The following is a 13,803-nucleotide window of genomic DNA, read 5'->3' as shown; positions in this document are numbered from 1 at the left end:
ACAGAAAATGGTCCAATCTTTCTTCCTCCGGGGTGATAATTAAAAGTTTGAGTTAAAATTGGATTTGTTTCACATCTGCTCAAGAACACTGGGCGCCCATCTCCAGATCTGAGCCAGCATCCTTGTTAGCCAGCAACAGTTAATTGACTTCAATCTAGTTTTCGGTAAAGCATGGATTTGTTCACACCTCAGGCCCTGTTGAGACTTTACATGGCAATAGTTTATGGAGAAAAAGAAACTCTCTCACTTTTGGACTCACTTTCTTCTTCTTGCGCAGCGCCACCTTGACCCCTTCCACAGACACCATGATGTGCACCTTCTTCTTCTTGATGTTCTTCACCTTGAACTCGTACTGCAGAGAGAGAGAGAGCACACACGGACACGCGTCAAAACAGGTGGAAATGTTTCTCCTAAAATCCGGCAACGATTAATGTATCCGCAATGACAATAACATTTAATTCCAATAACTTTGAAATAAAATGGCATGATTATTGATTCATTGACCAGCTCTGCTATGTAAATACTGTAGACAGCCATGACGCTAACGCGGCTATGCATTCTCCTGGTGTTTGCTTTGGACGGCAGTTTTTTGCAAATCAGTGTCTGATTTTAAGGAGGTTTGTCTGAGTGACCAAATGAAAAAAGTAGGTCGCACCAGTGTGAGTAGTGAAAGCTAGGGCTGCTCGATTATTTTTGTCATAATTGAAATCACGATTATTCAAACGATTATTTGTTGCCTTTAAAAAAAAAGTCTATCTTTATCTTATTTATTTATTAATCAAAACACTATGATGATATTTTATGTTTTCTGGACAGTCATAAAAGTACAAATGATTTCAAGTACGCCTTGATTAAGGAGAGGTCTCTGTTTCACACCTGCCCCCTGCTGGCCAGCCCTCACACCTGCGCAAGCAAACTGAGCAGCGCGGCCTGATGACATCATCACACAGCGCCGTTTGTTTTTATGTCAGACAAAAGCATGAGCCACGGCACAAGATAAGCGAAGGGAAAATAATCCCAGCGGCCTGACAGCCTCAAGTCGGCTTTGCAAAAAAAAAGAAAATTGAAAAAAAAAAAAAAAATGTGAAAAAATAAAATATATATATATAATCGTTTACTGTTGTAATCGAAATCGTAATCGAATTTCGATTAATTGCACAGCCCTAGTGAAAGCTAGTCTCGAGCCCTGGTACTGCCCCTTTTAACTACCTTTGGGCACCTTGGCCGTCATATTTTTGTAGGATAAGTTGAAGTAATGTCAGTGGGTGTTTCTCAATGTCAGTGGCTGAACCACTTCAAAAGAATCCATGTCATCAGACTCCGCCAAGTGGTGCTCCAATTCATCCTCCACCCCTGTAGAGAGGTGAATATTACCCATAAGGCACTGCAAGGTTATGTTTTTCTTTTCCTTTTTTTTAATTTTCCAATGAAACCTGGTATTAGAGGGGTAGCTTTGAATTGGGTAAAAAGCTACTTAGAAAAAAAAGTTTGTTAAACTTGGAGAACATTGCTCTACATATTTGGACACCACTTGTGGAATCCCCCAGGGATCAGAACTAGGACCAAAATTATTTATTTTGTATATTAATGATTTGTGCAAAATTTCCCATTTGTTTAAAGAGGGGGTATTATGCTTTTTTCAGCCACATAGCACCAGTCTATGGCACACTACAATGATGACGAAACCTTCTGTTGGTCTGTAAATGCAGTAAATTAGAATAACTGCCTTGTATAAAATTGCTCTTTCAAAATGGCGGTAGCGAAAGACTTGAAATAGGCCCCTGTCTGTTTAAGAACCTCTGACCCTTTCCGACACGCCCCCTCCACACGCTGTCTGTGGCATCACAACACTGCGCTCGTTGTCTCAACTGTATTGAAACTACGATCGGTGCATTTTAATTTTTATTGTTGGAAAGGAGCTACTGTTTATCACTTTGTGAACAATGGCCACACAGGATATTATTTGGAGACAAACCTTCCACACCGGACGCTTGGAAGGGGCTCTTGCCTGAAAAATAACTGCTGTTTGGAGGCTCTCTCTTTGCATCTGCCATGCCCTATGGATCTCTAACTATACCCCCATGGACGACACCAGGATCTGCAGGAGCCCATACGATTCAAAGACGGACATTATCTGTGCAGGTGGACAGTGGTTTTTCGAGGTTACCCGTTAGCTTGTTATAATCGACTACAGCTCATTGTTGATGAAAAGTCTGCAATAAACCACAAATGTGTAAAGCCAGGCTCATTGTGTGATCATCGTAAAGGCTGCTTCAAGTAGTTGCTGCTTTATTGACGTTATTTGTGCATAATATGCTGCCTGTTTTCAATGAATGTTGTGAAGGTGAAGGTTGTTAGCTTGTCGTGGCTAATAGTGCCTTAGCTCCGGGAGAAAACCACTCGGCTACGACTCACTGTAGATGAAATGTGAGCAATAAACTACAAAATCAACAAGCCCGGCTCAGTGTGTGATCATCATAAAGGCTGCTTCAAGCAGTTGCCTGTTTTAGTGACGTTTTCAATGCATAATATGCTGCTTGTATTCAGTGAATTTTCCTGTTAGCTTGTCGCGGCTAGCTTGTTAGCTCCGGGAGAAAGCCACTCGGCTATGACCCATTGTAGATGAAATGTGAGCAATAAACTTCCAAATCAACAAGCCTGGCTCCGTGTGTGATCATTGTTAAACGGTTCTTTATGTGTGTGGTGGTTTTATTGACTTTATGTGTGCATATTTCTCGTTTTCACGTGATGACTCGAGGTTTAGCTTAGCATTAGCTTTCTCCGGAGGCTCTGTGCATCATCAAGGCCCAGCGCAGAACCAGACACTGAAATAAGTGTTCTTGTCACCGGTTTGAATCCTGGGTGTTTCGGTAACAGAAACACGGATGTGTGTCTTTGTAAAAGTTTCAGAACTGTTGTAACTCCGGTTCACAACACATGAAGCTAATCTTCCATGATGACTCTGTTTACATCTTAGGGCTAGGCACTGCGGGGAGGGGGTTCTGCTGAGGAGCAGTGGTTGGTTACTCGGCTGGTGACGAAAGGTTGGAGGCGTATCCTGGAGGTCGGAGGCGTTTCCTGAAGGAATCAGGCGTTTTATCCCTAAAATGGCTGCCATCGGAGTTTTTACAGATTACTCGAAAATACGTGAATGTGCTAAGGCAACACTTCAGGCATGTTTTTAATGAGGGAATGACTTAATAACATGATGTAAAGCTTGAAAAAGTCGATTTTGCATAATACCCCCCCTTTAAAGCTGTTTTATTTGCAGATGATGCCAATTTATTTTGTTCGGGAGATAATTTACAACAATCTGAGATCTGATCTAAATAGCGAAATTATGAAGCTAAAGACTTGGTTTGATTTCAACAAATTATCACTAAATTTGTCAAAAACAAAGGGAATTATTTGGGAATTTTAAAGATGATGTACAGGTACAGTTAAATATACAGGGGGTAAACATAGACCGTATTAAAGAGATCAAGTTCTAGGGGTGATATTATAGATGAAAAAATAAACTGGAAAGCGAATATTCAATATATACATAAAAAGTAGTAAAAAGTATTAAGCAAGGCAAAGCAAGGGCTTTACAAACTCTTTACTCTTCTCCAGAGCTTAATTTGTAAATTTGTATTTTCAGGAACATTTTTGGTCTGATGTGATGGATTGGGGAAACAGGCCAAAACATTTGCCGGAACACTCTCATTAAACACCATTATATCAGATACATTTTTTGCCGGATCCTCCTAAATATTTCCCAGATCCTTTACCCTGAAAAAAATTGAATTGGGGGAATGTGTTCCCCCAAACGGGGGATCAAATTAAACACTGTTCTTCTCTGCTCACGCCTTACTTGACATACTGTGCTGGAATTTGGAGAGCAATAAGAACAATTTATAATGGTGGATACAGAGATCAATTAATGCTCAATTAATGTGTAAAGCTAAAAATAAGCAACTACCTCTAAAAGTTCAACAGTTGATTTCTGAAAGAGAGGGAAAATACAATATAAGGGGCTTGGATCAATTTAAAATTGACCCATGCCTGGATATCCTGGAAGTTTCTGTGTGTTGTAAAATATGTAAAATATTGAATAAAATATTGAATAAAATATTGAATAAAATATTTATTGATAACTTATGTCTATAGTTCAATGTTAAAGCCACACTGCGTAAGATTTCACCCAAAAAACAAAACAGAAATACAAGCATTTATTTTATGATATATATTTTCACCAATGAAAAATACCTCAAAATACCTGTTGATGGTACCTTATAGTGCAAAATGTTACGCAGTGTGCCTTTAATGTAAGTCTGCATTTTTACTAGATAAACTGGACAGGCTAAATTGAAAACCTTGTTATTTTCTGGCTGTTAAACTTATTATTAAACAGCTATTTTTTTCATAGATCAATATTTTCTCATATGTCTCCAAAATACCTCTACATTTGCTACTGTGGCCGCCCGATGTAGGGTGGTGTGCTTTCCCAGCTCACACCTGTAAAAGGTATCACACAGCTGCAAAATAATAAATGCATTCTGCACAGTGAAATGTAACGGAACTATACGTACAACAGAACAAATACTGGGGTCATTCCAACTCCAACTCTTCTTTTATCACACTGTAGCTCACTCAGACACCGGGCGGACTGCTGGGAGAACGCAGCCACTTTACACCACGAGCACCTCTGGGACACCGGTATACGAGGCCCGGGCTGAGGCCAATAACAGGCAATAACCACCGACAGCTGATACGGCTTCAGCCACCTCATTATGTCAGATAATGAAGTGGCTTTTATAGATTCAATAAACATCACTTCAGGATGTTTTTAGCCCTCAACTGTTCATTATTTCACCAAGCGAACCAGTCGTACAAGATTTAGCTCAAAAAACCTTCTGCTTAATAGCGCCTAGGACACCACATCTTCCAGTCTTGTACTTAGATTTCCAAGATTTCTTTTAATTTATAATTCCTTTGAAGTTGAACATAACCACATAAACAGAAACATGCATCTGAGGCCGTCTTTCTACAGTTGTCAGTTCTTACAGTTCTTGAACCATGATTAAGATCACGTATAAACAAGGCCGTGGGAACCCAGGGTGCTGAGGGCGCTGCAGCACCCCCTAGTGGATAGTTTGTGAACTGCAGGCAATATCAACCCCTTAACTCCCACCTGAACCAAGCACATTTTTTCTCCAGCTTTACCCCCAGTCCAAAAGCTTCTGGAGAAAAGGTGTGAAAATAGCAACAAAACTGAGACGAAAACAAGGATGGAAATGTGAAAAAAGTGAGAAAACATTGACGAAAAAGTGACGAAAAATTTACAAAAAATGTACAAAAAAATGACAAAAGTGGACAAAAATTTTACAAAAAAATGAAAAAAATTGACAAAAAATTGACAAAAAAGTGAGAAAAATTTGACCAAAAAATTGACGAAAAATGGAGAAAAAATGGACGAAAAAGTGATAAGAATTAGACAAAAAAATCTGAATAATTTGATGAAAAGTGACAAAAAATGTAGAAAAAATGACAAAAATGGACAACAATTTGACAAAAAAATGCGAATAATTTGACGAAAAAGTGACAAAAAAGTCATGAAAATTTGACAAAAATGAGACGACTGCCCAACAAAAAAGTGATGAAAAAAAATCTGATGTGAGGAAAAGATCAATTTAGTTTTGTAGGTCTTTCAAATGAGGTGTTACACTGGCCTACAGGATTTGGGTAAAGCTGAACTGGAGAAAATGCTCTCGGTTCAGGCGGGAGTTAAGAGGTTAATAAATAGGATTTATGCACAGAAAAAGTATTTTGGGGGTAAATTTTGTCCCTCAGCGCCCCCTAACTAAAACATCTTCCCACGGCTCTGCGTATAAAATGCTACTGCCGATCAGTTGTTCTTCATTTTCATCTTGAGTGCATCAGAAATCCACTACGGTCTTTGTAGCTGTTTGTCAACTAAGTAAACCATAACTGTGAATCTGACTATATCGTTTCCATTTTGCTGCAGAAAGTATATGGATTTTTGTCCATTTGCATGAGACTAATTTGGAAACATTAAATGACAGAAAACATGCAAACGATTTCCCCCCGTTATTTAAAGGAATAGGCCACCGTTTTTACATACTGAGATATGTTCTTACCTTAGCTTTGACGAGTTCTTTAGGACCTGTCTGATCTTCACCCGTGCCTTCAGTCACGTAAACACAGCGCAGACGGAGTTAGCATTTAGCCTCTCCCTCTCTCCTCTATAGCTCCAAAACAGGTCAAGATAGAAGCTACCAAGCTCTTCCACGTTTTCCCTTTTTACATATGGTTACGTGAAGTGTTCCACTACAAAGTATAATTAACACAGTTATTTGGCATCTGCACAGTAAAGTGAAGATCACTGTGCAGTAAAGTGAAGATTACTGCGCAGATTTCGAACTACTCCTGGTATTATTACGCCTTACAATATAGTTCCCCCTTTTATCCGCTTTGAAAATCCACATCGTTTAATTTTGTGTAATTATACTTTGGAAACGTAAGAAGTGTGACCGCTGAAAACAGATCAATTCAAGATTGCTATATGTATCATAGCATTGGCAACAACCTGCTAATGACGTTGTACTAGGTCCATAGTTGAAAACACTGCAAAAAGTATTTAACTAGATCAGCATAAACATCTCAATTTGAGCATAATAATCCAAATTTTAGTTGTTTTGACTGGTTAAGAAGTTCTCGGGCATTTGTCCTGGATTATTTCACTTGTTCTGAGATGTTTCTGACTCGTTTCGATACATTTCGTCCTTATTTCAGGTCATTTTCTTTGCCAATGGGGAAAGAAAATTGTTCTTATCTCATTGGCAACTTTACTTTCTTATTTCAAGCGAGATTTACCCTAGAACTGGTCTGAAATGTCCTCAAACAAGCAAAGCAAACTTGCTCCGATCAGGAAAAGTGTCTAAATGAGTGAAAACCGCTCAAAACAAGAAACATTTCCTCAATTCAAGTCATTTAAGCCAATGCTTGATATTTACTTTTTGTAGTGAAAGAAAATTAAACCATTATTCAAAGTTAGTTTCAATTTTTTTTCTCATTTTGGCAAAATAAAGGACATCTCTAAACAAGTGTAAATGAGACGGCGGAGTGACCGACTTCCATTTCAAAAAGGATTAGTCGAGCAACAGTTTGAAATGAATACCTCTACATTTAAACCTCACACCTAGTCACCTGCAGCGCCTCCCCTTGAGCGTTTCTCATTCACATGCAACAGTTAACGTCGACTTTGGAAAAGAAAATAAGCTGTGAACAAAACAAGAGCCTTTATTAATCCGGGAACACCGTCTGATCATGGCATTCTTGTCTGAAAGTCACTGCTACGTTTCCGCCGGTGTCGCGGAGACGGATGTGCTGAAAACTAATCTCGCGTGTGGTGTCGCTTTGGCAGAACATCGCGGCGGATTTTGGAAGTGGCGCGATGTTTTTGATAAAACAATTATGTGAACACTACAATCCCACCGAGGCCGAGCAGGAAGCCGGCTCCATTGGCAACAGTCTGTTATCTCTCCCACTGAGTCAGCGCCGATTACATACCGACAGCTTTGCTTCAGACGGACGGGAAACTGGCACAAGACTGTTGGGAGGCTTCGCTTACTTAGAAAACTTTTTTAAAGGAGACCGTCCTTTCATGCACGATCACTCAAACGGATGAAACATTAAAAAGGAGACATGCAAAATTAACCTTTTTGGGAGCTTTATTGCTTTGTTCTCTCCTCAAAAACAGACTTTCATTCACTCCTGTCTACTTTGGTCTTCTTTACATGCTCTGATCGAGTTGTTAAATGGACCAGAGTCAGTCCTGGAGTCAGCAAAGGCAGGTTTAAAGGCCCTGCAGTGCATCAAGAATCACAGAATGGACACAATTGTTCTTGTGAAAAAGTGTGGTGGCCGATCCACCTCATGCTCCCTGAGTCCAGAGTCCAGAGTCCAGACTGGGGCTGCAACTAACGATTATTTGGTCATAGATTAATCTATCGAATATTTTTTACGATTAATCGATGAATCGCTTGGCTGTGAATGGTGAAAACAATGATGGAAATGTGACAAAAAAGTGAGAAAACATTGACAAAAAAGTGACGAAAAATTGATGAAAAAGTGGCAAAAATGTCACAAAAAGGTCACAAGAAATTGACAAAAAAATGCCAAAAATGTGACAAAAAATGACAAAATAATGACATAAAAGTTACAAAAATGAGTTGAATGCCCAACAAAAAAATGATGGAAAAAAAATCTGATGACGTGAGGAAAAAGATCCTCTCAGTTCAGACGGGAGTTCAGAGGTTAATTGCATAGATTGAATTAAATGTTATATGTTTCACGCTTGACATCGCCGTGTTTGGCCCCCGACCCACATGCACTTTTTCATTTTGGCTCTCGGAGACAAAAAGTTTGGGCACCGCTGCTTTAATATATAGGCTACATTTAATTTGAGCAATGATGTTAATGAATTTGTCATTTGCGTATCCCAAAAGGGCTCAGAGGTCACTGGGATAGGTGCATTTCAGACTTCCTGTATACATTTTGTCCTCTCTTTATCTTGAAAACGTTTAAAAGTCAGAATAAATCAAATCGGAATCTGAAATCTGACCTCCGAAAAATCTAGGCCCACGTTAAAAAATGTAATTGAACAGCCCTGCCGTAAGCGCTCACTTTTCTAATCAGCGGTAAAAGGTGAGTTTAGCGGAATGAAAGCTCTTTAAACTTCCACAACACAGTGCCTCAAGGCTCAGGAGTCACATTAGTCTGAGAAGTTCAGCTCCTCGCAAGTCCATCCGCGCAGGCTTCCCTTCAGCATGAATATTTAATAACGTCTTTAAGCGAAATCATTAAGCTGCTCCACAGACCAAAGGAGAGGCGCGCGTGGTCAGCCCCATCAGGACACGGGTCAAAATATTCACTTACTGTTGCAAATTAGGACCGTCGGGCCAAATCTGGATCCCGCTGGAGCAATGGTCACACACTAGACCCAGCAGTCATTTAGGTTTAACAGGTTTTTGTTCAAACAGCAGCTTTCTATGATTTATTTATCATTATTATTCATCTTTTAATTCAAATATATCATTTCACATGCCACTAGAGGGCACTGCAGGCTAATTGAGCAGCAGAAAGAAAGAAGCAGAGGTTACTCTTAGAGAAGAAAGCAAAACAAAGCTAATCATGGGCTAAAAGCTAGGTGGCCACAGCTAGAGTTCACAAATGAGAGCTTGGAAAACGTGCTGCCGGGAGAGGCTTGTTAACAGTGCAGTTGCGCCTCCGTGCCCAGGGCGTTGCCAGGGCGATTGTCAGAAGTGGCACCGGGATGAAGATTTCAATGGATTTAGTGATTTGGAGTGAGATGGAGAGTTTGGGATGTTCTTTATGCTATAGTTAACTGTTTATGTGACATAACATACCAACCAGACACCTATATAGTTTGTTGATCTTCATGTAGCTAACCCTCAATGGTTAGCTACATGAATAGGTGTAGCATACCCTACACCTATTCATGTAGCTAACCATCAGTGTGTTACGTTAGCATACCATACACCTAAGCCACTACCGCACACACTGCTGAACATCCAGGGGGAGGACATTGAGGAGGTGGACAGTTTCAAGTACCTGGGTGTTCACCTCAACAATAAACTGGACTGGTCCCACAACACCAACTCTCTGTACAAGAAGGGCCAAAGTCGCCTCCACCTTCTGAGGAGACTGAGGTCGTTCGGAGTGAGCAGGCCTCTGCTCAGGACTTTTTATGACTCTGTGGTGGCCTCTGCTCTCCACTACGCTGCCGTGTGCTGGGCCCCAAGCAGCACAGAGCGGGACAAGAACAGACTGAACAAGCTGGTCAGGAGGGCCAGCTCTGGACTCTGTGGAGGAGGTGAGGGACAGGAGGGTGTTAGCCAAGCTCACCTCCATCATGGACAACACCTCCCACCCACTGCACGGGACTGTAGAGGAGCTGAGCAGCTCTCTCAGTGGAAGACTGAGACACCCTCAGTGCAGGACGGAGCGCTACCGCAAAGCCTTCATCCCCACTGCTGTCAGACTGTGCAATAAGACTGTGAAGTAACATGTGCAATAATCTCTGTATCAGCTGCACTTTAGTCCCTGCACCAGCATCACTTATTGGCATCCTGCACTAGGACTGTAACTTTACACCCCGATATTTTACTTATATGACCTGTTCTAGTTTTTATCCTATTTTTATTGTTGCTGCTCACCTATTGTTGTATTTCTGCAGCTTGTTGTACATTGGAGACCTTGTTTTTATTCTATTTAACTGGTTGCACATTTTCCTGTCTGTTTTTGCACAACTCTAAGTGATCTTCTTGAACGCCGACTGTAACAAGTGAATTTCTCCATTGTGAGATCAATAAAGGATTATCTTATCTTATCTATTCATGTAGCTAACCATCAGTGTGTTACGTTAGCATACCATACTCCTATTCAGCCTGTTGTTTTTATCTTCATTAGGCTTATTTTGGCTCGTGTGTCTTATACTCCGGAGCAACTTATAGTCCGGAAAATTTGGTACAAAGTTATCTTCAAAGTAGAGCTGGACCATATCATATTGTGTTGTTTTTGGACACCAATGCAAATTTTAATACCACTGTAGAAGCAGTAAAATTTGCATGTGTGTTTGAGCTGGAGTCAGGGCCAGACGGAGATAGCAGTGCTAATGCTACGCTTAGCTGCACTTAGCTCCACTCAGAGCAGCAGAAACACTGACCGTGGAGGCTTAAGCAGGCAGGCGCTCCAAAATAAAATGAATAAAGCTTCTCTATTGCTCGAGCAGGTCATCTTTGCGAGGAGAGGGTTCGGGCTTTGCGTCTTGGATGAACTCAGACAAGTCTATAGCGTTAACATGGCGCTAACAACAACAGCAACACGGCAAAGAAAACCACAATTTCCTTTGAAAACCGCAGACTTTTTTTTGTTTGTCATGTTGCTGCAAAACACGAGTCAGTCCCCAGTGTCCTGCTGTACAAAGGTGTGTAAACTCCAGAGGCGGGGCCAGGTAACCTTAAAGGACTATGTTACTGTGGTGGGTGAGATTCACAAAGCAGTTAATGCATCTTGTCTTTTATATTTAGAATCTTCCAGACAGACTTTGGGCCTGATAAAGGTAGAAAAGCGCTTTATAAGTTGAGTCCATGTACAATTTAAGCCCCGCCTTCACCAAATCTAAAAGCTTACAGCCTATAGGCCACGATAACACTACAAAAAGTGAATATCAAGCATTGGCTTAAATGACTTGAATTGAGGAAATGTATCTTGTTTTGAGCGGTTTTCACTCATTTAGACACTTTTCCTGATCGGACCAAGTTTACTTTGCTTGTTTGAGGACATTTCAGACCAGTTCTAGGGTAAATCTCGCTTGAAATAAGAAAGTAATATTGCCAATGAGACAAGACCAATTTTCTTACCCCATTGGCAAAGAAAATGACCTGAAATAAGGACGAAATGTATCGAAACGAGTCAGAAACATCTCAGAACAAGTGAAATAATCCAGGACAAACGCCCAACAACTTCTTAACTAGTCAAAACAACTAAAATTTGGATTATTATGCTCAAATTGAGATGTTTATACTAGTCTAGTTAAATACTTTTTGCAGTGAACGGCTCATGTGAAAGCCTAGACCTACAAAACTGATCTAAACGGATCTTTTCCCTTCGCCGTTGCCATGTTGTTTTTGACATTTCTTTTCTCTTTGTGGCGTTTTTGTCACTTTTTTGCCACTTTTCTGTTACTCTTGAGCGGCATCTTTCTTGCACATTCGTCACTTCTTTTTTGTCTCTCTTTTGTTGCATTTTTTATCAATTCGTTGTCACGTTTTTGTTTCTCTTTTGTTGCGTTTTCATCCTCATTTTCGTCACTAAAAAAGCTTTTTTAAGAGGTTAAGATCCTTTGGTTGAACAAAAAGAAGAAAAATGTTTTAAATGAATCTGGCTGTGACTTAGTACTAGTTACCATTTGGAATTTTTGTTGCATAAAGTAGTTGTTGAGTTCATTCATAACAAGGGGAACTAAGTTTGGAACCACTTTTAAAGCACTGGCTGCTCTTTTTCAATTTTCAACACTATTTACATTGTGTGATTCTCATTGAAGGCATTAAAGGTGCATTATGCAACTTTTTATGCGGGAAAATAATATTGTTTGTGTGTGTATTTGACCTTGTGGTGACCTAGCAGCTGTGTTAGAGGTCAGCATGGCGCCTTTACTTTCCATCACAGTGGTCTCGACGGTTCAGGATCAATTGTTTTGTAGGTTTTCTGGGGAGAGCAGTAAAAAACCTTCCAAACAATTGATCCTGGAGCGTCAGAGAGGCCATAATGATGGAAAGGAAAGGCACCATACAGCTGCGAGGTCACCACAAGGTCAATACACACAAATATCAACTTGTTTTTGCTGCTAAAAACTTGCAAAATGCGACTTTAAACTATGAATGAACACGTGGGGTTATTTAGGAAACAAAAAAGGGTGAAACGACTCAAAATATGGTTTATATTTGAAATTCCCCCCTTTATTCTGAATGAGCTTCATAAGGTCGTCCCTGAAATGGTTTCCAAACAGTCTGTAAACCATTTCTGGTGACGACAATTTTTTTTTGTTGGGCAGTCGTCTCATTTTTGTCAAGTTTTCGGGACTTTTTTGTCACTTTTTCGTCAAATTATTTGCATTTTTTGTCAATTTTTTTCTCACTTTTTCGTCCATTTTTTCGTCCATTTTTTCTAAATTTTTTGTCAAATTTTTGTCCATTTTTGTCCTTTTTTTGGTACATTTTTTGTCACTTTTTCGTCAAATTATTTGCATTTTTTTGTCAAATTTTTCTCACTTTTTCGTCCATTTTTCGTCCGATTTTTCTCACTTTTTTGTCAAATTTCTGTCCATTTTTGTCATTTTTTGTAAAGGTTTGTAAAGGCGTCCATTTTGTAGAATGTATAATTCCATGTGCTCATTCGTAAACGCCTTCAATGAGAATCTACAACGTTAATAGTCTCGGAAACCTTTGACACGTGCCGGAGGAACATGGAGCCTGTTCAGACTGAAGAGTTGCATTGCCGAAAATGTGAATCAGAGCGGATTTCGGAACGACAAAGGCCTGGATCGCATTTGGAAACAAACTCTGATCGGTTGTTGTTCAGACTGTCACACAGGAGGAAATAAAAATCCGACTTGGGTCAGTATGATCTGACAATAAGTCGACAAGTCACCGCTCGGCCGGTGTCCACCTGGGTCTGGGGTTGCTGCAGCTGGTCAGGTCTAGATTCAGAAACACAATCTCTCGCTTAAAGGGACTATACAGCATTTAAAAATGATAAAGCCAAGTATTTTCCTACACAACTGCCTCTAAAATCCTGCATTACTTGGGGTGTCTGAAGTACCGTAATGCACAAGCTTAATATAGAGACTGTAGTTACATTTAAGGCGAGACACTGCAGGTGAATAGGGGATAATAAATAAATGTCAATTTGAAACTTTTGCTGAACATCACAGATATAAATATGAGAAAAAAATGTATTGCACTTTTTCTGTCATTTTATGTTTTAACAAAAAAATAAGGCGTTTTAAGCATTAAAATGGCCAAAATTGCCTATATTTTGGGCAACGAAATCAAAATAATGAATTGACATATTAGTAACTAAGATTTTTTCAGAGGGGATTTTGGATATTTTGTTTAGTTTTTCAATAAACTAATCATCAGTGAAAAAATCTGTAAAAACTCAAATTCCGCCTGTTTTTTTTTGGTTTCAAAGCTGAATAAATCAGGCTAGGAATTA

The 13,803-nt window shown here is 39.8% G+C and overlaps 1 protein-coding gene across 2 annotated transcripts in view; it reads right to left on the bottom strand.

The window, feature by feature from the left end:
• LOC306981333 (carboxyl-terminal PDZ ligand of neuronal nitric oxide synthase protein-like) overlaps nucleotides 1-13,803 on the bottom strand; it is a gene marked incomplete at its 5' end in the record, with an annotated part of 286,117 nt that overhangs the window by 186,561 nt on the left and 85,753 nt on the right. For both annotated transcript variants that reach the window (XM_079580914.1, XM_079580913.1), the window contains one exon: nucleotides 260-352. In XM_079580914.1, coding sequence (XP_079437040.1) covers nucleotides 260-352 — 93 coding nt within the window. The remainder of the gene's footprint in view (nucleotides 1-259; nucleotides 353-13,803) is intronic.

Source organism: Gobius niger (assembly GCF_951799975.1).
Source record: "Gobius niger genome assembly, chromosome: 22".
In the NCBI taxonomy this organism is placed as follows: Eukaryota; Metazoa; Chordata; class Actinopteri; order Gobiiformes; family Gobiidae; genus Gobius; species Gobius niger.
This window is presented reverse-complemented; position numbering and strand designations above follow the sequence as displayed.